We start from the raw sequence: 26,401 nt of genomic DNA on the forward strand, positions 1-26,401 counted from the left end.
TCGTTCCATCTCCGCGGAAGATGTTGTCTTGGGGCGTGTTCCCATCCTTTGGCTGCCACTCCGTCATTGTCCTTGACCACCGGCCATTACCCCTTCCCCGAACATCTTCTTGCCCAAGCCCACTTATTTGTATTAACAATCTTATAACGTCTCCAACATGTATGTATGTATGTTGAGCGTCTTTCGCACCGTACGTAGCCAACGGTGGTAATCGGAGGATGCGGGGGAAGGACAACAAACTAAACACAAACATAAACTCTGAAGAAATTAGTTTTAAACATAGATGGTAAAGCGCATAGCTCCTGTGGCTTGTTAATATTATGCGGATGTCCTCTCAGTTCCAAGCATGCATCTCGAAATGCTTCTTTGTGCAAATTTTTGGCTTTTTTCCTCCCATTTACAATTCTTTGTCAACGCCGATTTTTTTTTTCTGACCCACGTCGCACCAGGTGACACACACCGGACCGCCATCTCTACTCGGAGTATAAACAACGCTAGCTTGTGCTTGTGTACACGCAGCTTTTATTAAAAGGCACTACCTCGAGCACTCAAGGAGGGCAGTTCCATTGCGAAGCTTGCAGCGCTACGCACGTCCCATGGGAAACGAATTAGCCCGAGGCTGTTTCATGGCGTATCCGGCTCGAGCTAATTATGTTCGGTCGTTGTGTTTTAATAGTCATTCAACCTTCACACACCCATTGGTTCGGCACTAACGAGCGTCCTAGACACGAGACGACATTCTAGATTTGAAGTTTTCGTGACCGCAAGGATCCATATTCTTTGGTTCTTTCGGTAAAGTCACGTAGGCGAAAAAAAAAAAATATATATGTCTTGCTGTGGTTGTCACACCTGATGACGATTGCTTGCGTTGCAATCGAAACGTCGTGATTTAATTTATTTTATTTGTTCACCTACGTGACTTTACCGAAAGAACCAAAGAATACTAGACAACATGTGCAGTAGATTTGCACTGTCCGTAAAGTATCGAGGACTTTGACCAGCCCCACTGCTGAATGAGTGCCTTCATAGGGGCGTTATTCGACCGTAATTCCCCACAAGAGTCCGTGTCCAGGCTGGTGAAGTCGGCGGGCATAGATGCGGGAGTATACAAGTTGGGTACAACAATGGATGTTTGCTGCATTGCAAACAACGTAGCCCCGCGCCAAGCCTATAGCACCTGCCGTACTGCGCCTGTTGATGTCTCGAGGATTGTGATTGGGATACGTTGACGTGGACTGCATGGGTGTGCATTGAATGCAGGCTGTGTGTGTGCCACGTAGACTTTCCTGACCAATATTATTAATAATAACGGTTCTTGGGTTAGATCGCGTAAGAATAAATGTATCGTTAACCCGCCACAGCCAACCAGTAAGGTTTGTCACTTAAGCAAAATGTGCCGATTTGTAACTACTTCAGACCACTGGTGCGTTGGGAGAGTAAATCCACGACATTTTCAATTTCAGTACGACGTTTCGCTGGTAATTACGTCCAGTATCATCGGGTGATTTTGCCAGAATTGTGTGTGCCCGCATGGGCGTGTATGGGGAGCGGTAGTGCAATAGCGCACTGCGCTCTGAACCCCGCGGCCCGAGTTTGAATCCCGCTCATGACCAATAACAGTGGTGAATATTTGAACCGGTCCCGGGCCTCCCCTAGGTTGACTCAGCCTCAAATGAGCACCTAGTGCTGCGTGTAAACATCGCCACTGGGGAAACAAAGGCGGTCGGGCGCGGTGCTGGCTACCCACCCCCTCGTGTGCCGTGCCGGCCCTCATAGGTGCTCGCTAAATAGCACTTGCCCCGACAAGTCTGTAAAGTTTACACGGGGGATCTTTGTCTGCACGTGCGCGCGCGTATCTGCGTGCGTGCCTGTAGGTAAACGATCCGGCCACGTCTACGCGGGTTGCTCGCGTGAGCCGGGGTGAGCCACCCGCCCAGCGCGTCGTTCACGAGGGCGCCGCCGCCGCGCTCCGCTGCCTCCGCGCCGGTGCCGAGGATGAGCTCGCAGCCCAGCTCCAGCGCCCGCGCAAGCCCAGGGCGCGGCTCGGCCGGAGGCTCCTCTGGGTAAGGGCGGCACGACGCCGGGAGAAATCGTGACCCTCCTTTCCAGCCGTGAAGTCACGCCAACTGCCTTGGCTGAGCGATCATCGCTCTCGAAATCGCGCAAATTCAGAATATTTATTTTTCAGAATCAGAATATTCATTTGTATCTCTGATTCTGAATGATAAATACTTCATCACCTGCGGCTGCTTTGTCCGCATCGAAGCAAGCAGTTGCGCAACGAGGAAATAAAATAATCGCGCATTCGGGATTATAACGACCAAATAAGTGATCGCGAATGTGCAGCGCGTGATGAAGTACGTCGCCACAAGTTGCTGAGCAGATCGCATGAGGACAGCGTGTCTCTACTGCGAGGAATTGGCTGTGCAACTGCTCCTAACTGGCAACAGAGATGTCAACATCCCACCTGATGATGGACGCTTGTGTTGCGCCCGAAACGTCGTGATTTATTTCATTTTATACCTACCCACGTGACTTTACCGAAAGAACCAAAGAGTATGGATTCCTGCAGTCACGAAAGTTTCAAATCAAGATTATTCCTCTAGTTTTGCTGATAAAACTCAATCGATGGGCAGATTTTCCCACGTGACAACTTGATTTGTTTGGCTCCGTAAGGTGGTGGAGGGCTATAGTAAACATTTATATTATATCTGAATGATTGGATGTCGCATTTTTATCTTATTTTTGTTATTTGATGTAGTTTCAAGTCCGGATAAAGTTATTCAACTGGAGTTCCCTCAACTGTAAAGGGGCCGTCCATAAATGACGTCACGCGATTTTGGGCAATTTTTGACCCCCCCCCCCCCTCGACACACGGCGTCACAAAAAGTCAGACCCCCCCCCCTCAAATATGACGTCACAAAGCTCTACCCACCCCCCCCTAAAAAATATAAAACATGCTTCAAATCGCTTTAAACTATTGTCATTGTAGTGCATATTTAATGTGGCGCTGCACTCACTCTGATGTTGTAGGAAAAAACATTTAACAAGCCTATTTAATTAAGTAGAACGTGTTTGTCTACACTTATTTAAAGTTGCGCATTTTGATGTGACGTCCCATTTCTCAAACCCCCCCCCCCCAAATGCGTGACGTCATTTATGGACGGCCCCTGATGCCGCCGTGGGGAGCTGTGGGTACCGTGCGCTATGAGGAGGATGCACACGCGGATGAGCAGGGCCAACAGCAGGCAGCCCGGGAGGAAGACGGCGCCGATGATGAACTCCGGCTCGGCCAGCAGCAGCCTCATCGCAGGGCTGCCTCGCGCGTTCGCTCCGTCTCGTCTCTGGCCACACAACAACAACAGCAGCCACAGCAGCCACACGCGCACGAGATACACAACAACCGTTGGCGTCGGTACGGGGGAACGTTAAGTTGCAAGGTGAATACGCTGACCGACAGCGTGGCTTCTTCCCCTCGCTCTATCGCCATGCCTGTCCCCCCGCAGAAAGCAACATAAAAGCACTCCCATGATGAATAAGCAGTTTCATCTATACACATCCCCACCCGCCACACGGACTTGTTGACGAGCGCGTCGTTCCAGCGGCCGGTTCAGCGCAAGCAACACTCTGCGGCACCGGTTTCGACATTCGGCGCCTCGTCAGCAAAGTCGGGCTGGTCCCTGAATCAGTGCTCGCGGGCTGGCAACGTCGCGGTAGGCTGGGAGGAATTACCCACGTCTGAAACGGGAGGAGCCGGCTGGCTTGCAATGTGCGCGGCAAGAGCACGGCCGTAAATGTGTGAAAGTTGACCCGAGGCTCGTGACGCCTCCGGCCACCCCACAGCCAACTCTCCACCTCCCACGCGTCTCTTCCCCCTTCGGCCAATGGCTCGCAGCTGCTGGGGGTGAGGGAGGTGGGTTCCACTCATTCAGCCAGGCGGAGGCCCCTAAGCCCTGCGTGTTTCCCCAAGGGCAGCGCCAACAGTGCCACCCTCCCTCCCTCCCCCTTGCTACCCGATTATTCGGGACGTTAACCTGCCTTGCCCTGGCATGGAAGGGGCGCGTGGGTTCGAGCACGACCCTGAGCAGCCTGCTGCATATTTGTAAACACTCAATTTGTTGGTGCCGGCTCGTTGCGCGGCTGTTTCCCTGCGTGTCTGCCGTTCCTCGTCGTGCCGGTGTCGTCCCCCTCTCTCTTCACGGTGGCTATGAGATGTTAATTACCTCGCCTGGTATACAGGAGGTCGCGGGTAGGATCACCGACCCTGACGCCTGCTGTCTATTTGGAGTTGGTGTGCTCTCTCTGTCGGCACGTGGATTTTTCTCCGGGTCGTCCGGCGTTTCCCTCCACAATTAGAATGGTGCATTTTTGAGTATTTGGCCGCTGTAAATGTGCACGTGACGAACCACTGAGCTACCAAATGTGGCCAGGTCGCTTCTGAAAAAAAGCTTTATAACTCAGTGGGCCTTACCTGGTAAAAAAAATATATATATAAAATTCATGGCACTCACGAATGCCAATGTGTTGTTGGAAGCTGATCGAATGCGGGCAACTTTCGTGGTCAGACCAGATGAAGTTTATTGCAATGGAATTCAAGTGTTGCAATGTAATCCCGTAGTCATGTTTTACTGTGAAGACGCATGGAAGGCGCGGATATTTCCTGCATAAATGGAACGATCGAGGGGCACTGCCAATCCACCACACGAAAGGAGAAAAAACGCTGGACTTGGACTTATGTTGCCTGCAAAGTTTTACTAAGCTTAACACGAATTTAATGTACAGTAAAACCTTGGGATTGCGAGTAACTTGGTCTGCGAGTGTTTTGCAAGACGAGCAAATTTTTGTTTAAATAAAATATTAATTTGATAAACGAGCGAGGGTCTTGCAACACGAGTAGCACGTGTCTACGCGTTGTCTGCCGAGCGTCACGTGATCACAACTGATGTACGAGTGCTTTGATATACGAGTGCTTTGGATTACAAAACACGTTTCCGGAACGAATTATGCTCGCGATCCAAGATTTTACTGTAAATGTTTAACATCATAGCGAGTAAGCTTATTAGCAGTTCTACTGCTGGATTATTTTTTTCGAAACGTCGTGAAATAGTATTTTTATTTATTTTATTTTTCCCACCTACGTGACTTTACCGAAAGAACCGAAGAGCATGGATTCCTGTAAAGAGACATTTTTAAAAAAAATTCTTCTTCAACTTTGTTTTCCTTTTGAAAATATTACTGGGGGCCCTCACAGAGTACCTGTAGCCCAGAGGCCCACACAATCTTCATCCGGCCCAGAATTGTGACCCTACTGACTCCACTCCACCACCACCACCCAGCGGCTCATCATGACCGCCGACAATCCCGTTCGGAACCTCGCCCTGGGGTCAGCGCTGCCACCTCGCGACCGCCCCCGACAGCTCGCCGTTGCCCCCACCACGCCCCGCCTCCCGCGGGTGATCGCACGCGAGTGGCAGCGCAGCGCCCCCTGCCGGCCCCACCCACGAGCCCCCCCACCCACCCACCCACGAGCCCCCCCCACCCACCCACGAGCCCCCACCCCACCCCCACCCTCCACGCCTTCCTCCATCCACCATGCTCCCCGTGCCCCCACCCACCCCACGAGCCCCACCCCACGAGCCCCCCCCCACCCACCCACTAGCCCCCCCCCACCCACTAGCCCCACCCACCCACCCACGAGCTCCCCCTCCTCACCTTCCGTGCCCCCCCCCTCCAATCCCCGCGTCCCCTCCCCCCTGGCACCCCCCACGCACCCACGTGGTGTGCGGCACGTGTCGAGATTCGCGTCCGGGTTGAGAGTTCAGAGGTCGCGGCGCGCAATGAATGAGCGGGAGCAGCGGCGGCGGCGGCGGTGGTGGTAGCAGCAGCAGCAACAACAACAAACAACAACAGATCCCGCGTCCCTCCTCCTATCTCCTTCTCCACCCGCCTCTCAGGTGAGGCTCGCCAGGTGAGAGGGCTGCGACTAGGCGAGGGATGAGAACGGGCGAGGCGAGGCGAGGCGACTGCTGCCTCCTTTGGCGGGAGCGGCGCGCGGCCTTGTCGCAGGCGACACGTGGAGCCGGGTCCACACGGAGCACACAGACGAAGGTCCCCCGCGAAAGCCTTCAGCAAGCCTGTTGGAGCAAATGCTGTGAGCACGAACGGTGTTCCGGTGAGGCAAAGCACGGAGGGTCGGTGGCTGATCACCACGCGCCGACCGCCTTTGTCTCCCCCGGTGCTCAACTCATTTTACGTCGAGTCGACCGAGGAGAGGCCCGGGACCGGTTCAAATGTTCGTCGCTGGCGTCTGGCCGTGAGCGGGAATCTTAACTCGGATCGCCGAGCTGGTTAACCGATTCGCCACCGCTCTTACACACTCGCAACCCTCACGCTTAACACAGACACACACCCCCTGCCACACGGAGTAGGTGCACACTCCTCACAACATGCACGCGAGCACACCTCCCGCATGGCTAACACACCCCTCTATACAACAATCTGCCGGTAACTGTATGGGGTCGTTAACATCGCAGCACCTCGAGAGGTTGTGACGGCTTGGGGGGAAGGCGATGCCGTCATCTAGCAGTGGATTGATCATGGCTGACGACGATGAACGAGGCAGGCGAAACCTCCCTTCTAGAGCAAACGTTTGTGGGGCTGCAGTGTAATACAACAACAGTGAGTGGTGGCTACCTCGCATGGTACGTAAGGAGCTCGTGGGCTTCAAGCCCGACCCCGGCGCCTGCTGCGGTGTATTTGGAGTTTGCGTGTCTCTCTCTCCCCGTGGTCGCGTGGATTTTTCTCAGGTCCCTCCGGTTTATCCCCCTGCACACATAAAGACATGGGTGTAGTGTATTTAGCCGCTACAACTTTGCACGTGGTAAGCCACTTCGTTGGGCTATCATTTGTGGCCAGGTCGCGTATGGGAAGAAAAAAAAGCTCTATGTAGCTCAGTAAGCCTTCCCTTATAAAATAAATAGTTTAGTTGTCTGGTTTTGGTTTGTTGCTGGGCCAGCGATGCACGGGTCTAACGCAGCAACGGGGCAAGCTCACACAAGGGCGCTCTTTGTGATACCACCACGTGGTGCGGCGCCAGCTGTTGCTGCTGCTCAAGGCCATTTCACTTGCATCGTCTTGCCCTAAGTTGCCAAGGCACCTCCACCGATAACATAATCACCGAAGAACTTTCATTGGAGAGTTTTACGGGAATGAGATGGAAAATGTCGCACTGCCGTGCGCTCACTAAATCGCCTTCCACCGTTTTGAGAACCCTACGGGCCGGCCCGGCAGGACAGAAATTCATTTAACTCGGCCCCCGGGCCGCATTATTAGGTCAACAAACTATGTTTACGTATCAACACCAATCAAGTGCTGGAACTAGAGGGGAACATTTTCTACCTAGCAGCAGAGCATTTCTAGTTCCCTGCATGTTCGGTCATCTCCATCGCTCACTTTGAGGGCTCATTGCAGGAGCAATACATGGCTGGGTTCGTTTTGTTAAATTCGTGGCTGCCCACCAGAGGTATTGTGCAAGGAGAGGTACGGCGCATCTGGCTTAACTTCATGGGGGAATTTCGATTTAAAGCTTTCGTGACTGCAAGGATTCATGGGGGAAGTTCTTGTTTTCGACTCGGGGAGACTGGGCCCTGGCAAAGGAATGTGGAATTAACAGCGACCGTACAATTCCCCCTGGAAATAGTGTCCAGTGAGTGTGCAATCTCCGTTATTGCCATGCTTACTCAGTCGAATAAATGTTCAGCTTGTAATGTTTATATTGCAAAAATATATAAACACAAGGTAAAAAAAGACAGTTTAATACATAGGCTTTCGCGACCAATATCCATAGTTTTTTTTGGGTTATCCCCTAAAATACGTAAACAACGTGCCAATTCATTACTAGTTCAGAACAACCGTGTGTTGGAGAGCAAATTCATCAACAAACAATACAAAAACACGATAGGAGTGCAAATTATAGGCAAGGTAAACGAATTGCTTGAAAAAATATATACAAATAAAACTATATTTTATTTTACTAGATAAGGCCCCCACTGAGCCATTAACTTATTTTTCAGAAGCGACCTGGCCATGCGTACCAGGCAGGGATATACATCGGGCTTAGGGACCGATGAGTTGATACTTATAACGAAACAATGTATAACGGGGACTTTTCCCCTGTACAAAAAGTAATGAAAATGGGGTGGGGGGGGGATAGGGGGACCGTAAGTGCGTAAACAATACCTATGCGCAAAATACGAATTGTACGTTTTCTATATTAAGCTGAACCGAGTCGAAAACGACGTAACGGCGTATGTGTGGGGACATTTTACGTTGCGTTCCCCCCAAAAAATGTCTGACAACGTACGTCGTGGTGACGTATATCAGGGACCCCCCCCCCTGTGTATTCATTTTCGGACGCCCTTTATACATGCCAGTGTAAACTGGGCTTGGCCAAACATCTCAATGCCGAAAAACGACCTGCAAATGACTCGATTTGTATTATTACAAATCGGAACATCGACCCCGACTGCAAAAACCTGGCAGGACCATCCTCAAAATAGCTCTGTTAATGAAAGAGTGTTTCCTTTCAGTTGTGACGAGATCAGGAGCATTCTGGGAGATTTGGCCATGGATAGTGCTTGAGTGAGTCACCACGTGAACAAAGTTGTTCCTTTCATCGACTGCAGGATTATGTGGGTGGGCAGCAGAGGACAGTGTAGCAAAATCAATTGTACTCTCCACCTGTTTTCTTGTGTATGCTCCCCGTTTGCAGTCCGCTCTGACCAGTATGGCAAAATAACATCCACATCCTGCACACGGCATAGGGAGGCCCTCATTCAGCAGCGGGGTGACACAAGGGCTGTACATGTACGAATGCTTAAACAAACTACCGCTGAATTTTAGTCCCAATTTTGGCTGTTGTGTGTTCCTCTACGGTGTTGCTGTGATAGCTTCCAACACGGCCTTCTTCGTGCCACGCGTTTCGCGGTGCTCGTACACGAGCGAGAGCTGGAGACACAATGCACTGGATGATGGCAGCAGCTGTGTGAGTGAGGCCAATCTCCCATCACGTCCACAGGTGAGCGTTGGGAGCGGCACGGCCAGCATGCCTGGCAAGCGGGGACGTCCGTCCCTCAAGAGGGAGTTGCCCAAAAATGAGAACTCGGTTGAGCACACGGATGCCAAGAAGATAAAAGGTGAGAGAAACCCACGCACCCACCTGCTAACAACCTTCTTGTTGGGGACTCTTTAATTCCTATTTTCCACTGTTCACCTGAGCCATGCCGGCGCCGTGCCAACGCGGCCCCGGCGCGGATCGGGAAGGGCCGGGTTGTTTTTCCACTGCAAAACCCGAGCCGTGCCGTTGATGTCGAGCGCAATGAACGAGCGGGAACGCGCACAAGACGACGTGGCAATGCTTTGCCCTCAATAGTGTGCCGACTGACGTCGCCCACAATGAATGCGACATTACACCCACACCTGGCCCTGCTCGGCCCCAAGCCAGATTCAAATATATTGGCAGAACGCCCATTGTGTGTCTTCACATGGAAAAGTAAAGCAAATTGCATAAGTGATTTGTGTACAGTACTGGTAAAAATGTTTCCTCTCCAGTCACTTCCTAAAATCCGTTCTGCGGACCGAGTGACGTTTAGGCTTGAGCGGCGTTTAGACCGTATGACGTATGTACAGCGTGGTCCATAGACTGTGTGGTGTTGTTGACGGTGACATAGACGTGGGTGGCAAGTTGGTCGGACGCTGAGCGCAGTTGTAACTTCCATGTACGGGCACCAGATTTCAGGCTACACCGGGCTATAAGGCAGACGCAGTACCAACCTTTGCTTTAGAATATTGAAGAAAAATGGTCTTACAATCTGGCGAATGTGGTATATATTGTATGAAATGTTTTGTTACGTGACCATCCACTTTGGAACACGGTGCAGTTTGAGCGTCCGTGCCTGCATGTCTGTTCAATTATTGCAAAAAATTTGCTGGATTCAATTATTTCATTCCTTGATTATTAGAATCGATCATTGCATTCAGAAATGGATCCAGTAAAAAAAAAAGCTACCTAAAACAATCGATTACCAACCTTATTTCACTTGAGCGTTTATTTGAGCAGCATCGCTTGGTCAGGTTTTCTGGGCAGTGTGGGAGCTGTCACGGGGGGGGGGGGGGCGCTGAATGTCAACAATGTTTCCATCGGTGGTCACGCAGGCATTCGTCAGATGCTTTAAACCCTGCGGCCAGCTCACCGCCTGTGCCATATTAATGTATGTCTAACCTAGCTACAGTATGGGACGGACGCTTAAATAAGCTGTGTCCTCGGTTGCTAAAACACAACACCACCCCTCTTTCCGCGAGCTGAACGAAGGGCGCGCGCAATGAACACGTGCTTCTCGTGAAGCGTCGACCTTTCACCTAATGGTGGCGGTGCGACGGTGACCTGAAACGCGCGTGCAATTTTATCGTCTCCCCGGGGGAAAATACTTAAATCCCTGGTAGGTGCACTGCTGGTGTGCGTGGGCCGCGTTTGTTGTTCATCCTTGTCTCTGTAGACCCAAGCCAACGAGACCTGCTGCTATTAATATATGCCACCACATTAATAGAGAAAGCCGAGCCGTGCCTTGTGGAAAATGTAATTGATGGCAGTAGGTTTCTACGGGAAGCCTTGTGTGAAGCCCCCAAACCTCCAGGCAACATTCACTAGGGAATGTCGCTCAATCTCCTCCGCTGCCCCCCCACAATATAGAATTCCCTTCCACCACCAATCTGTGAAGTCCACTCCCCTGCCTTACAAAAGTCCGGGCTCAAGAGCTTCCTTTGCTTATTTCCTCTGCCTATGACCGACTTCCTCTCTCTATTTAAAATAAATGTGCACAATGTTTCTGTGGGGGGGGGGGGGTCCTTGAGCTGCGGTGGCATTTACACGTGCTAAAACTCCAAACTCTACCTGTGCGCTCGCTGTAGGCACCCAGGTTTCCTGCCACACTAAGGAATATGCAACGAGGAATTGTCTACACATTGTAATCATGAATCTCCTGACGAAGCAAGGCATTCTTGCTTAACATTTGAATAGAGATTTATAGTTGTATTGATGCCCTTCTCTCTAGTGTCTGTGTGTGCACAATTTATGGCGCTCACGCCCAACACCAATGAATATTATCTGAACCGGTCCTGGGCTTCCCCTAAGTCCACTCGGCCTCAATTCAATACCTCGTACGATGTGTCAAAACGTTTCTACTCGGGAGACAAACGCGGCTGGGCGTGACGGTGGCCACCCACCCCCTCGTGTGTCGTGCCTGCCTTGATCTCTGTGTGCGTGTTTGTATGTATGTGCGTGCGCGTTTTTGTGTGTGTGTGTGCGCACGCGCGTGGACCACCAGTGTCGCACCCGTCGCACGCGCACAGCCCCGGGGAGGTACTGGCGCTGGGCGAGGGAGACGTGGGGCAGCTGGGCCTGGGCTCGGCCGTCACGGAGCGCAAGCGGCCAGCGCTTGTGCCGCTCTCCGAGAAGGCGGTGCAGGCGGAGGCCGGCGGCATGCACACGGTGGTGCTCACCGAGAGCGGGCAGGCGAGTGCACCGCGCGGACGTACGCCTCCACAACACAGCCCTGCCTTCCGTGTTCCGGCTTAGCCCCCGCGGGTTCCGGCTAGCCGCACGTTCCGGCGAGCAGCAAGCTCCAGTTTGCCATGGGTTCCGGCTTCTCATAAATTCTGTCTTGGAATAAATTCTGGCTTGTGACGGGTTCTGGCTTGCCATGGGTTCTGGCTTCTCATAAATTCTGTCTTGGAATAAATTCTGGCTTGTGACGGGTTCTGGCTTACCCATGGGTTCTGGCTTCTCATAAATTACAGCTTGCTGTAGGTTCTGGCTAGCCATGAGTCTTGGCTTGCTAGAGGTGCTGGCAAGCCACAGGTCTTGGCTTCCCAAAGGTTCTGGCTTGCCACAGATTCCAGCCTGCCATCGGTTCTGGCTTTCTACAAATTACAGCTTACTTACAGGTTCCAGCTTTGCATAGTTATCCCTCGCTACCCCATGCGCAAGGGCACCTGTCTTAGTGTGGTGGATTGTGAAATGCAATTCGGGGGAGCTTTTAGGAACGACCACCACAGACATGATGAATTCGCCCTCGCTTGCCGGCAGCTCTTGTCCGCTGCGAGACAACGGATCGAAGTCCCGCGGTCACGAGAGTTTTCCTGCAGATGATGATGATGATGATGGTGGATGGGGTGGTGGCGGGCCGCCGTTCTCTCTCTCTCTCCCTCCGCCAGGTGCTCACGTTTGGCTGTAACGACGAGGGGGCCCTGGGCCGCGTCACTGCCGAGGAGGAGGACGAGGCGGTGGCCGGCGTCGTGCAGCTCGCCGACCGCGTCGTGCAGGTGTCGGCCGGCGACAGCCACACGGCCGCACTCACGCAGAGCGGCAGCGTCTACGTGTGGGGCACCTTCCGGGTACGCCGCCAATCCAGCAATCTCGCACCCACGCGTGAGCACGCACGACGGTCGTCTAACCACACATACAACAATCATCTGCCACACACACACACACACGCACGCGTATGGCACTCATCCACCACACACGTACACACACACACACACACGTACATACACACAACAATCTACCACACGCATGACACTCGGCAGTCACGTACACACGTACACACGTACAACGCTCATCTAGGGCACACTCGACGCTCATCCATCACACGTGCACAATCTCGTTGCTCATCCATCACACGCACGCACACAGCCACTGCCAAGTTAGGGTATGGCGCTTCCATAGCCCACATACACACAAGCAGGCATTGCCCAGTGCTGTGGGCAATGTTAATTAATCATTTGGTGCAGCCAGCCTTGCTTATATGTGACCCTGAGATGAAAATTAGATAATCATCTTAGGCAGGTCACCATGAACTGCACAGAATTTTTTCTATAACTCACAACTGTCAATTATTCTCGGGTCACGGTGGGTGGTGGGGGATAAGGTGTATCCTGGATGAAACACGAACAGAGATAATGCAAAATATGCAAATTGGGCTTTAGAATAAGGGTAAAGATGTAGCATGCGTAGTCTAATTTTATTGCTTTTTAAAGTAATACGTTTATTTGCCGGAGGCGTTTGCAGTCACGTGGGCACCCAGTAGCCAACCTTTGGTGAGTGAGGAGCAACTCGTGAACCGGTGTGCATGCGAAATATTTTTTTTGTCCACCACTCGGATAATCCACCTGCGGAGAATCGAGAGTTGCCTGTAATTTTCGGACGTGTGCGCTTGCTTTGCAGGACAACAACGGTGTGATTGGCCTCTTGAAACCCATGGAGAAGTGTCCTCTGCCGGCCCTCCTGCCCCTGGAGACGCCCATCGTGAAGGTGGCGTCCGGTAAGAGGCTCTTCGCCCCCATCTCAAAGTTCACTCCTTGCTGGGCAAAGTTTGTGGTAACAGGTAAAGATGCAGCCTCGCTCAGGCCACTGCTGGGCAACTGCTGACAGAAGGGCCTCCGCTAGAGGAAGCTCTCGGGAGCCCCATCGAGTGGGTATTTGGTCTAATCTTCCACGCTCGACAGACGTCTTGGAAGAGATGGGCGTGCAGTTTACCGCACCGCGCGCGACCTGCCGATTGACTTACGGCGGTGAACTCACTAATTCTCCTAGGTCAGGGGTCGGCAATCAAGACGAGAAGAAATTCGGAAGAAAAAAAACAAACCCCCGATATTTTAAAAGTTGCCCCTGCATGTGAATACGAGACGGTGAATACGAGACTGTGAATACGAGACGGTCCTCAATAAATAACATCACGAAAGAGTCCTTGGAGAGCTGTGTGCTTCTCTGGAGCCGCAGGTTGCCGACCCTTGCCCACGGTGAACTGGACTCCCACGTTCAGTGGTCGGCAACCAAAATGACAAGAAGAGCCATTTTTGTCCGAATTTCGAGAGCCACGCTGCAGTCCTTAAAGAGCCGCGTGCTGCTGCTGAGCTGCAGGTTGCCCAACTCTGCCGTAGGTGGACAGCGGATGGCGGGGGGGTGGGGGGGATTTGGGAAACTTGCTCGGGTTATATCCACTGCTGTGCCTGGAGATCGAACCGGCGACCTCTGCATTGCCAGTGTGCAAACCATTACACCAAGACAGGATATGAGGTTTCAACGTAGTACGCAGAGGCGAGGCAGCGCAGGGAAATCCACCGTTGTCTCCACTGCCACATCTCTGCTCCCCACATTCACCCAATCCTCGGTGAGCAGCGTGGTGAAGTACGGTCAAACAACCCCCACAACCCATACAGGTGTGGGAAGGCCCTCATCCCGAAGCGCGTTATTGACAAAATGATGATGTAAAGTAATACTGCTATAGTTATTTTACAAGTTAAGGCCCACTGAGGTATATAGCTTTTTTTCAGAAGCGACCTGGCCACATTTGGTAGCTCAGCGAAGTGGTTCATCACGTGCACATTTACAGCGGCCAAATACTCTAAAACGCACGATTATAATTGTGGAGGGGAACACCAGAGGACCCGGAGAAAAATCCACACGACCACGGGGAGAGCGAGAGATATGCAAACTCCAAACATACAGCAGGCGTCAGGGATGGGATCGAACCCACGACCTGTACACCAGGCAAGGGAGTTAACATCTCGCCACTATGGTTCCCATACCCCGATATACGCCCTTCCCGCTTTACGTACTTTCGCTCTAACGCACTCAAATTACTGGCACCCAATCCCGATTTACGTACCTTGGCTCTACCTCGCCATGACGTACTTAAGATTTACGAACTTTACTGCGAAGACCCAAATGTTTTTCGCTGCACGGCGACATTCAAGCGCCGCGTGGCGCCATGCTTTAGCGTCCCCTGACTACAGTAGTCTCGTGTGTACACGTACCCCGTTCATGTTGATTTACCCACATGCCGCATTTGTGCCAACTATTTTTAGTCAAGTGTAAACTATTTTTGTATCGTAAACAACTAATAATACATAGTGTAATCGACAGGGTAATATATCAACAATATACACTTTTCACACCAATGGTGGTCCAGTGTAGATGGGCAATGGGTTCCTGAGCGCATCCTCTGATTTTTAGGTACCATGTTACGATCCACCATACCATCTCTTTCATTCGATTGAAGTTCTTTTTATTTCACATTTTGGTTTTCAGGAACGCATGCTGGGCGTAAAGCCTCTATAAACACTTTCGCTACGTTATCGTCGACGTGAGTATGTCAGGAGGCCCTGACACGTGCCGTGTGGCCCCAATGCTGCCCCATCACCCCCCCCCCGTCTCTACCCAGGTAACGATCACCTCGTGCTGCTGTCCCAGTCCGGAGACCTCTACACGCTGGGCTGTGGGGAGCAGGGCCAGCTGGGAAGGGTCCCAGAATGCTTCTCATCCCGTGGCGGCAGAAGGGGCCTCGGTAAGCGTGGCGAGCGCGGCGTCTCGAATTTTAGAATCTCCGTTGGCGGTCAACTCTCAACGATTTTTCCTCTCTCCCGTCTGTGTGTCTCTGCTGTTTCTCCCTCTCCACTGAGCAGCCGGACTCGTTTTTGACGAGTTGGTGACCTTAGCCAGGTCATCTAGGCACTGTGCAGAAAATCATAATAAACGCACAGTCAGCTCTTGATTATGCCTGGGTTAATTGTGGAGAGGGCTGGACAGATGAAGCAAAAACACTCGTACTCTAGTCGATTACAGTTTATCGACATTTACTCGACTTGAAACCAGTCCTAATTGTCTCAGTTCTAGACTGGCCTGTGATGATGTAATCTATAGCCAACAGACTGAAGGACCATTCTGCAGCGGGGCGACTGGCTTTCGTGGCTCTTGAGACGGATAGCTCTCCTCTCGGACTTTTTGGCGCACATCACCGTCAGGAAAGTGCTCGACAATGCGACGTCTGCTGACGGAGGGCTGACTGCCCGGCGGGGTCTCCTCTGCACCAGCGCTGAGCAGAACGCGCACCCGCGTGCCCGTTCCCCTTGTTGCGCGCGCGTGAGCAGAGCGCCTGCTGGTGCCTCAGCCCTTGCGCTTCAAGGCCCTCAAGGGCACCGGCGCGCTGCGCTTTGCTGACGTTTTCTGCGGCGCCTACTGCACCTTCGCCATCTCGCGCGACGGCCACGTCTACGGATTCGGCCTTTCCAACTACTACCAGCTGGGTGAGGCCACGGCGAGGAGGAGGAGAGGGGGAGGGAGGGAGGGGGTGCCTGTGTACCCAGGGGGGTGGTGGGCAGTGTGAACCGTGCCGGTGAAACGTTACCAGGGTGGTTCATCTTTTGGCCAGTGGCGTAGCTGTCGGGTGTGCAGGCGGTACAATTGCACTGGCGCCTATGGTGCCAGAAGGCTCGGGGGCGCAGGGCTACGAAGAGGGGTTGAAATCAGACGCGGGGGAGGGGGGGGTGGCATTGCATTCGTTTACCGGGGCCCATGCCAACCGTACTGTGCCTCTGGCTCTGGGTGTAATTGCACTCGTGTGTGACCCAAAGCACGCGCTGGGTAACCCAAAGCATGAGTGCACTTGAATTTTAACTCTCAAATTAATGACTAATGCAGCAGATTGGTGATAGTTCTTACGGAACCCAGCTGCTTCTGCTTGAGCCGCTGCATATTGCACTGTGCGGGTAGAGCAGTGGCCGTCGTTGTTGGCGCACCGCGTCAAGAACCAGAAGACGTGGATCGCTACAGGGCCATTGAACCCCAATGCTGTCTGTCCCTTCACAAGGCTGCAGTGACCAGCGTAGTGACGTGCAGCACCCAAAACCCCCACGACTGACAGCATGGGGAGGGGCCTTTATCCAGCAGCGCATTGACAAAAGCGCCTCACGTCCCTGCTGTAGTGTACACGTTAACATCTGTTGTAAATGCATTTATTCATCAGTGCCTTGCTTGAAGACTCTTAATTTGGGAGGGTCCTGTGTTGGGATGTTTGGACAATTCCACGTACGAAGATTCCAGAGCGCAGGCGTCCCTCACGTAATGTGCCCTTCCCAAAGCGTGAATTCGCAATTCCGCGATTTATCTTTTAGGGACATACTTTTTTACACTCACGCCGTGCACTTCACAGTTACGCGCTCAGAAAAAAAAAAAAAATGCGTAACATTTACATTTTTCTAAATCAACTATTAATTTCAATGATGAAAATTAAAAGCAGCAAAGTATTTCTGATGGCGTCACCGCCGCGTCAAAGGCAGTGCCCAGCAGCTCACGGACGCATTCAGGAAGATCCTGAAGTTAATAATTACGAAGTAATCTTTGTACGTATAAATTTTGTTATCTTTTTTTATTATTATTTGTTATTGAACTCATTGTGAAGCAATTTTTGTAATGTTCATAATATTATTAAGTATGAATTTATATGCATTTTGTAAATCCAGGGTTGAAGTAATGTAATGATATTCTTGGTTCTTTCGGTAAAGTCACGTAGAAGGGAAACAATAAAATAATAAAAAATATAAATATTTTATTGTTTCCCTTCTACGTGACTTTACCGAAAGAACCAAGAATATGAATCCCTGCAGTCACGAAAGCTTTAAATTAAAATTTATTGTAATGATACTTAATTTTGTTCGGTAACGCACTCCCCCGTATAACATGTATGTCTGTGGGAACATAGGCATCATCCAGCGTGATTCAACTTGAGCGCTGTTTGCCAGGAATGCATGTCGCGCGTTATGCAAGGGGGCGCCTGTAGTTAATTAAAATCCTAACGGGGAACAACACTCGCACACATATAGGCAACTCGCACATTCTCCATGATACCATCTGTGTAGGCTAGCAGTCTGCCAACACTTAATGACTCGCCCCTGCTGGACAGTTGTGAACAAAAGAGCTTCATAGCTCATCGGATTTCTCCAGGATAAATAGTTTCTGATAATGGAGCTGTTTCTAACTGTTTTTTGATATTTGTCATTCCCAAATATTTCGTCAGGAAATAACATAAATGTGACATAAAGCGCGATTATATTTAGCAAAGCTGCCGACATGGTTATCGTTAACTTTATTTCCTACTCGTAGCTGTCAAGTCCACACGGTTTACCAATATTCTTGTTCAGGGAAATTCAGTTTTCAGGTCCATACGGCGTACAGTCGTTTCAATACGGGCAAATGTTCTTTTGTCTATTTATTTGTGTTTCTCCCTTGCGATGGGACTTTGTAGGATGAACGTTGAGATTCATAAGGGGCACGGGATGACCAATAAGGTCTGAGTTGGTCTGTAATAAGGTAGGGGCACTGATAAGGGCTTGACAGGCGTGCGCATGATATGTCACGTTTTCGCCACTTTGTTAAGGCAACCGTCCTGCGTAGGCTGCATCGTTAATCGCTATCTCTGGGGGAGGGGGATGCTGTAATATAGTGTGTGCAGACTTGATGCCCTTTCCACACCGCACTATCCGTTTAGTCGCCGCTCTGCCCGACTAACGGAGCGCATCGTCGCGTTTCGCAAAGTACCAACGCGCGTGCGTTTGCCCCCCCCCCCCCCCCCCTCCCTCTGCAGGAACCCTCAGCACCAAGTGCCTCTTTGTGCCGAAGCTGCTCGCCGCGTTCAAAAACTCCACCAACAAATGGAGCCACTTGGCCGGAGGGCAACATCACTCGCTCTGCCTCGACTCGGAAGGTGCTGGCCGCGGATCCTTCAAACACCGGGCGGGGGGGGGCCTCCCCCGGTCTGTCCGTCTATACAGTAGAACCCCACTTAACGACGTTAATTGGTTCCACGAGACCGGTCGTTAAGTGATTTGGTCATTAAGCGAGTATAGGAAATTCACATTAAAGGGCTTCTTAATTAGTTCCGGCTGCATCGAAAGTTACCCTTTTTCACCCAAAAAACGTACTTTATAATATTTAAACAATGGCTATTAATACATGCCGATACTAACAACATGATAAACAGAATATTAAAAGAGACATGGTTAATTAATGCGTTCATTATTTGCTGTACCTACAACAGCCCGTCGTTAACAGGGGAATGGTTGGTAAGTGAACACATTGGGCTCTATGGAGGCACTACACTACTATACACTACACTATACACTACACAACTATACACTACACTATACACTACACTACTATTGTCTACACTATACTATACAGTACACTACTATACACTACACTATACACTTCACATTGGGCTCTACGGAGGCCCGTTAAGCGATTAGTCGTTAACAAGGGTGGTCGTTAAGAGGGGCTCTACTTTATCTCTCTGAATTGGCTCACGCCTCCCATAAATGTCACGTGACTGCCGAGCGGCCGCCCCCTCTCCTCACCGCCCACTGTGGAAACGGTCACTGCTGCTGCTCCGTGCGGCGGTGTCGAGGCCCTCGTGTAGCCTCGTCCTTCCGATCCTCATCTCTCTCTCTGACCCTTTGCTCCAGTTCCTCTGCTCCTTTTCCTCTCCCATTATTTATCCTTTCTCTTCCGTTTCCCATTTATTTTTCCCATCCATTAAATCTTTGACTCTTCCCCCCCCCCCCCCTTCCTATGGTCTGCCACTGCTACGAAGTTGCATTTTTCCCAATAAAACCCCATTTTCACATAAGAGGAAATTGAATCTATTTACAGCTTGTGATCGTATATCTATTGACGTTTACACGATATAACATACTATATATGTGTTTGCTATGAAGGCGATATAAAAGGTAAATATAAAACCCACTGAAATCACCAGAAATGTTCAAACAAGGCAATTGTGGAAGGTGCAACCCAGTGCCGTATTGTAGAGCCACAGTAGCGGCTCTACAATACGGTACTGAACTGGGACTGCCTCGCGCCTGATCCTCTCCACGGCCTCACCGCTACCCCCCCCTCCCGTCTCGGCTCGCTCTACTCCCTCCGTGCACTCTTCGCTGCAGGAACCGAGGGCTTCTGTTGAGGCTTCCCAGTGAACCATTCTGTCAGTGGGACATCGCTCATTCTGTTATGCTGCCCTCACATGGCACCTCCGATTGGCACGATCTGCACCTCCGATTGGCACGATCTGCACCTCCGATTGACACGATCTGCACCTCCGATTGACACGATCTGCACCTCCGATTGGCAAGATCTGCACCTCCGATTGGCACGATCTGCACCTCCGATTGGCACGATCTGCACCTCCGATTGGCACGATTTGCACCTCCGATTGGCACGATCTCACCTCCGATTGGCACGATCTGCACCTCCGATTGGCACGATCTGCACCTCCGATTGGCACGATCTGCACCTCTGATTGGCACGATTTGCACCTCCGATTGGCACGATCTGCACCTCCGATTGGCACGATCTGCACCTCCGATTCGCACGATCTGCACCTCCGATTGGCACGATCTGCACCTCCGATTCGCACGATCTGCACCTCCGATTGGCACGATCTGCACCTCCGATTGGCACGCTTTGCTACGTATGGTGCGAACAAAGTTCAACATCTTAGTCTGGAACTCACGTTGCCCCTGTTCTAGTCTAGGCTCAAGGCCTTTTTTCCCCTCTACGTATGACGGACTGCTGCCTTTTATCCGGCATCTTGAGATGTGCCAGCATGTGGAGGCTATATCAATAAAGCAACCGGTGGTGATGTATGCACTCGCAGAGAGACCTTTTAGCACCCCCCCATAAGGAACTATGACCGACTGCCTCTATTAAATACGTTTTCCCACTGTCCCGTGATCGGCTCTCCGCCCGTGCGTTTCCCCTCCCACCGCAGGCCGCGTCTACAGCCTGGGCCGAGCCGACTACGGCCGCTTGGGCCTCGGGGAGGGCGCGGCAGAGGCCATGGAGCCGATGCTCGTGCCGGGGCTCGGCCCCGCGCTCTCCGTGGCGTGCGGCGCTAGCGTCAGCTACGCCGTCACCAAGGACGGTGAGCGTTACCCTCCGTCGTTCGTTACCCCCCCCTCCTGTTCCCTCCTCACGCGTGTTCGCTCCTTTGGCCCCTCGTGTGTTCCCCTCTCGTGCGTGTTCTCCCGTCATACGTTGCCCCTCGTGTTCCCTCCCCATGCATTTTGCCTCTTTTGTTCCCTCCTCGCGTCTCCTTTTCGCGTGATCGTGCTGGTGGCTAGCAGTGCAGCGTTTGGCTCAGGTGGCTTCTCTGCACTGGTCTCACGCAGCGCCGATTCGGTCCGAATTATTGCATTTTATTCACGGTTGTTGTCGTCTCGTCGACGACTGGCTGTGGAATTGTAGCCACGTCCTGGTTCTCGTTGGTTTTCGTTTATTCCAGTGGTTCCCAACCTTGTTATCAATGGTGGCTGCCCATTGAAGGCCAACTTACCTTTAACGTCGACTGTGAAAGCAGATGGTGAGCGTACCCGTTGTACGGTTTACACACCCGGCGTTGTAGGCAGGGCGGGCCGCGGGTGACGAACCGTGAACCTTGGCAACAAAAGCGGAAAAACCTGCTACCGCTCGCCCTCGACGCTGTCCCTGCGCTGCCAGGGCAGGACGGTGGCGCACGTGCGCGTCTGTGTGTGTGTAAGCGTCGTGGTGACGTCACCGCCACTTAGTGGCGAATGGCGGTTGTTGTTGTATAAACGTGGGGAGCGGTAGTGTGTAGCGGTTGGCGCACTGCACTACGAACCTGGTCACCCGAGTTCGATTCCCGCTCACGGCCAACACCAGTAATAGCGATTATCTGAACCGGTCTTGGGCCTCCCCTAGGTCAACTCGGCCTCAAATAAGTACCCGGTGCGGTGTGTAAACGTCGCCACTGGGGGAGACAAAGGCGGCCCAGCGTGCTGCTGGCCATCCGCCCCCTCGTGTGCGCCCTGCCGGCCTTCGTCGGTGCTGCTCGCTAAACGGCGCTCTCCCCAGCAGTCCGCTGAGGCCAAACGCGGGAGCCTTGCCTTGGTGTGAACGGCGCCGCGTTCGAACGTGTCCCCCCTTTTGGGCTGTGCGCCCCTCTGCAGGTTCCGTGTACGCGTGGGGGATGGGCACGAACCACCAGCTGGGCCGCGCCGACGACGAGGACGCCTGGAGCCCCGAGCGCATGGAGGGGAAGCAGCTTGAGGGGGTGCGGGTGCTGGCCGCCTCCAGCGGGGGGCAGCACACCGTGCTGGTGGTGGCGCGCTCGTGACCCGCGAGAGAGCGAGAGAGCGACGCGCGGTGACGTTTGCCCCCATCGGCCACTGCGGTCGGGGCGGTCGCCGCTCTGCCGCGGTGGGGGGGGTAGGGGGTAGGGGGGGTGGGAGTGGTCTGTACCGCGCTCTGCCCACGCTGGTCAGTGCGGGGGTCCGGTGAAGGCGCGGAGCAGAGACCCGGCGGGAGTGAATGATTGTCTTTTTTGCCACGCCCCCGGAAAAAAAGCACAACGCGTCGCAATAAAATACCGCGCGCGCGCTCGCGTCCCATTCGTACGCGGCGGTAACCGCGTTGCACACCGCATCCCCGCGATTCGCTGCCACGGTGCTCGCGTTTACCGCAATGCGTGGCTCCCATGCAGTTTCGGTACCGCCAATCCGCCATCGCCGGAGCCGCGAGCGGTGTTTGCCCGCTGAACCACACCCTCGCCGAACCCCGCCCTCCCGCCCCCCGACCCCGACGACGGGAGGTAACTGTAGCCGTGATTGTCATCGTTTTGAGTGCGTGTCCGACAAGTGCCCGTGCAGTAGCCAAATTCCTGCGGGGCTATTCGCGCCAGAGCCTCGGAATTGGACCTGCAGCCATGTGGAGAGAGCCTTTTTTTACCTCTTGTTCTCTGGCACGTCCGAACCGCTATGTATGTATGTATGTACGTTGAACTTCTTTCGCACCGTGCACAGCCAACTGTGCTCATCGGAGGTGCGGGCTGGTGGAAGGACAACAAACTAAAGGCAAAAAGCAGAGTGAGTTTGTCAATCTGGATCTTGATTTAAAAGTGCATAGCTCCAGTGGCTTCCTAATGTCGGAAGGAAGAGCGTTCCAGACGGCCGCAGAAGCGCATCTGAAAGCGCAGCGGTGCCGTGTCGAGACAACCCGGTGCTCGCGACGTGCCAGGATGTTTTTTTCCATTGCAGGAGCTGAGCGATACCGTGGACGAGTTGAATGAGTCATTAGCTGCCCGACCCCCCCCGCCTCCCTGCCCACTGGCCCTGCTTGGCCCGAGCCAGATTCGGATGCCTTGTGAGGCCAGCTTATCCCAATTTGTTTCCTGCTAATAGCCAGTGGAAAAGCCACACGTATACCGTGATGGCCTCCTCTTGTTAGCATCATTCTCCACCCGGAATGCACCCCACACAATCACCGAGCCACTCGCTGGACAGCTAATCCAACAAGCCTCTCCCCCCCCATCATCACCCCCCTGGCCCAGTTATCAGACACTTGGCCATCGGCGCCCGTGCTATGCGGTGGTAAAGCGAGAACCGTCACTGTCCCTTAACAGCTCTCGGTGACGGAGTAAATTGTGAGCGCCATCCTGTTGATCCTTCCCCGTGTGTGTGGGTGTAGTAGTAGAGGTTTGACCCCAACGCTCCTCTTCTACCGAGGCTAGAGTGGCTCTTCCGCGAGCCTCCAATGTCTTCCCCTCCCGGTTATTTGAGACGCCGCCTCTACCCGAGAACCCTCCGCTGGGAATATGCATCCGAGGGCTGCTCCAGCAATATGCCATAGTTGCGTATGTGGGAAAAAAGTTTGCAGGTTTGCAAGCGTGCAATTTAACCAAAATGTTCAGATGCCGCCGAGTTCGTGCGAACTTAGTGGAACGCTATAAAACGAAATTTAGTGGAACGCGTCGCTGTGAGAAACGTGTCGAAATTTGGGGTCTGCGCAGGGAATGTCACGACATGCGAAGCCTTTCCCCCTGTGCGGCCACCTGTGTTAGTGTTTGAAATTGGTTTTTTTACATATAATTACGAGCTGTTCCAGTCGCATCGCGAGGATGTTGTGCTTTCATGGAATATCTGCCGTGGCGGAGAACATTGGTGTCAGCGTATGACACGTGCGAGGGGAATTGTTTAACTTTTTCTTTTAATTTTCAGGTCGGCTTTTTCCTTTTTTTTAACAGAAATTAATTGGCGGCAGTGTTTTACGGTGTTATTGGGTCAGGTTCACGTCATGTTGTGCCCCTTACGGTTTTAGAGGTTACGCTTGTGTTGTGCTCTGCAACAAAAGCTGATAATCTACAAGAAAGTCTTATTTGGGGGGGGGGGGGGGTGGGGAAGATCTGAATCGGCCGCTTCTTCAAGGTTTCAGATCTGACCCAACGTCACTTGAGCCAAGATTGCAAGCAGCCAGGCGGACGCCCCAACAACTCTCTTTGCCACTTTTGTACCTCGCAGAAGCATCTCATGATTTTTCAAAATCTCTAACGAAGATGGTCCGACTGCGTTGGATTACTCAGACGAACGATGCCACTGTGGTTTGTGCCAAGGTCTTGTTTTTTAATGGAATGTTCTCTCGGATTTGGGATTCGAGCCAGGATTGATGGCTTTACTTCGGATCAAACTGCGTACAATTATTTGGTGTGACCGGTGAATGCCAATCGAGGGACTTGAAGTGAGCATTTAGCAACGCCAGTTGCTGGTGTCATTGAAAACGTTCGCTCGGAGGGATCGCTTGAATTTCGATGAAAGTTGGGAAATGATTTCATAATTGGTGGTTATAAAGATTATTGTTTTACATTGCACTGCTTCGTGGTCTTTTGCAATTTTTTTTTTCCCAATTGTCATTTCTGCAATAAATAGACATTATGCCATATGTGTATTGTAATGAAAGTCATCCCAAATATTTTACGTTGCAAGCCTCGCTGAGTCTCAAGGCTCTTTAGGAGGATGCTGCATTGGGATGTTCAGCCAATGCCAATAAACGAATGGAGAAACCCCCACGAACCCCTACGTGGATGTGATTCTCAGCTCTCGTCATTTCGTGGCCACACCCTGCAGCGCCATGCCTACACAGCACCCGGCAAAGCCCCAGGTATCGGCAACCTGCGGCTCCGGAGCGGCATGTGGTGGGATCTTTTCAGGACTGCTCCTTCGTGACGTTATTTATTGAGGACCACCGTCTCCGTATCCACGTGTTGCATTATATTCAGTTTACCAAATTCTAAAACGAATGCCTCGTCTTGGTATTTTGGTTGACAACCCTTGCTCGAGAGTCGCCCTTTCAGGAATTCCTGGAATTGTGAATTCGCAGTTGCAATACAGAAGAATATTTTTTTTCAGCTGAGCTTTTTACTTGGATCAGGTAAGGCCCACGAAGCTACAGTGAGGGGGAAAAAAGTATTTGATCCCCTGCTGATTTTGTACGTTTGCCCACTGACAAAGAAATGATCAGTCTATAATTTTAATGGTAGGTTTATTTGAACAGTGAGAGACAGAATAATAACAAAAAAAATCCAGAAAAACGCATGTCAGAAATGTTATAAATTTATTTGCATTTTAATGGGGGAAATAAAGTATTTGACCCCTTCTCAATCAGATTTCTGGCAACCAGGTGTCTTTTATACAGGTAACGAGCTGAAATTATGGCACTTTGACATCGGGTTTTTAATGCCGGTGATGGATTTTGAGACTTGTTTGGATAGAAGATGAGGTCATGGGCTTGGACACCCCCAGCTCACTCACCGCTCCGATTTCCCTTGGCTTAGAAGACGTCCGATTCATAACATCAAGTGGCATTCTGCAAAAATGTTCACGGGTAACCAATAAAAATGTTTTACTCTTAGTTGCTGTTGCCTAAACGCGCACATTCACAATGTACATAAAAATAAATACTGGGTCAAGATTGCAAAGTTTGGTGTAAAATACATACATTATTTTTCCTCCCAATTATAGTCCAACATACTAATGATGTGATGAGACCGAATTTGTATTTACAACTCGCAGATCAGTGCACCGTTTTTTTTATCAGAATGGCCTTGGAGACGTCTCACAACTTCAATCCCTTCAATTGGCCCATCTCTCTGACACAACCTTCCCCTCCACATTAAGCAAGCACCCTCCCCGTCTAGTTTCGGCTCCTCACTCGAGACCCACCTCTTCTCCCTGACCCATCCTCTCTATTTTTACGTACCCCCGTAATTCCCTTACTCAGTAACCTCCCTCCCTATACCCTGTCCTTATTAAGCGCTATATAAGATGTGCAGATCATATACTCTGGGGAAAAGGTCAAGTCGATAGCCTAAAGTTTTGATCATCAGAGCTGGAATCTGCCAAATAAAGGGACAAGCCCAAAACAATGTTTATGTGGTCACTGGCGACTGGTCTGAGGCCAACTCGCTACACTTTGAGAGCCCCATTTAACCGCAAGTGCTTGCTAAGATTCGAATTGAAAATCGATCTCGGTGGGCGGTACTGGCTCAGTACGAGGGCATGCTGTTGATCCCCTGAGCGATCTGATCATTGAAGTCAGGCAATCGGACACTTCCTAAATGCCAGTCAAGCTATCGGGAACTTCTGAAATGCTAGTCAAGCTATAAGACACTTCCTAAATTCCAGTCAAGCTATTGGACACTTCCTAAAAGGCAGACAAGCAATC

The 26,401-nt window shown here is 51.7% G+C and overlaps 1 protein-coding gene across 3 annotated transcripts; it reads left to right on the forward strand.

Annotated features, from left to right (window-relative positions):
• The first annotated feature begins 5,743 nt into the window (after positions 1–5,743).
• RCC1 (regulator of chromosome condensation 1) lies at positions 5,744–24,548 on the forward strand. Of its 3 annotated transcripts, none has more exons than XM_032959656.2 (10): positions 5,744–5,968; positions 9,077–9,194; positions 11,382–11,569; positions 12,271–12,450; positions 13,280–13,376; positions 15,279–15,401; positions 15,985–16,140; positions 18,477–18,596; positions 20,658–20,810; positions 21,856–24,548. In XM_032959656.2, exons 2-10 carry the CDS (start codon positions 9,104–9,106, stop codon positions 22,020–22,022), a joined length of 1,275 nt encoding a protein of 424 aa, XP_032815547.2. In that variant the 5' UTR covers positions 5,744–5,968; positions 9,077–9,103; the 3' UTR covers positions 22,023–24,548. The 3 variants fall into 3 exon arrangements, with proteins under 3 accessions (XP_032815547.2, XP_032815546.2, XP_075925135.1); XM_032959655.2 differs by having other exon boundaries at positions 5,744–5,954; XM_076069020.1 differs by lacking the exon at positions 5,744–5,968 and adding an exon at positions 5,998–6,172.
• Positions 24,549–26,401: the final 1,853 nt, after the last annotated feature.

Source organism: Petromyzon marinus, chromosome 23 (assembly GCF_048934315.1).
Source record: "Petromyzon marinus isolate PM22_M1 ecotype Great Lakes invasive population chromosome 23, UKy_Petmar_22M1.pri1.0, whole genome shotgun sequence".
Lineage (NCBI taxonomy): Eukaryota > Metazoa > Chordata > Hyperoartia > Petromyzontiformes > Petromyzontidae > Petromyzon > Petromyzon marinus.

Bases quoted from the DNA above. Each gene is read 5' to 3' on its own strand.
- RCC1 (XM_032959656.2), top strand. From the start codon at position 9,104: ATGCCTGGCAAGCGGGGACGTCCGTCCCTCAAGAGGGAGTTGCCCAAA. The intron at 9,195-11,381 runs GTGAGAGAAACC...GTGGACCACCAG, and splicing joins GGATGCCAAGAAGATAAAAG to TGTCGCACCCGTCGCACGCG. The intron at 13,377-15,278 runs GTAAGAGGCTCT...GTCTCTACCCAG, and splicing joins CATCGTGAAGGTGGCGTCCG to GTAACGATCACCTCGTGCTG.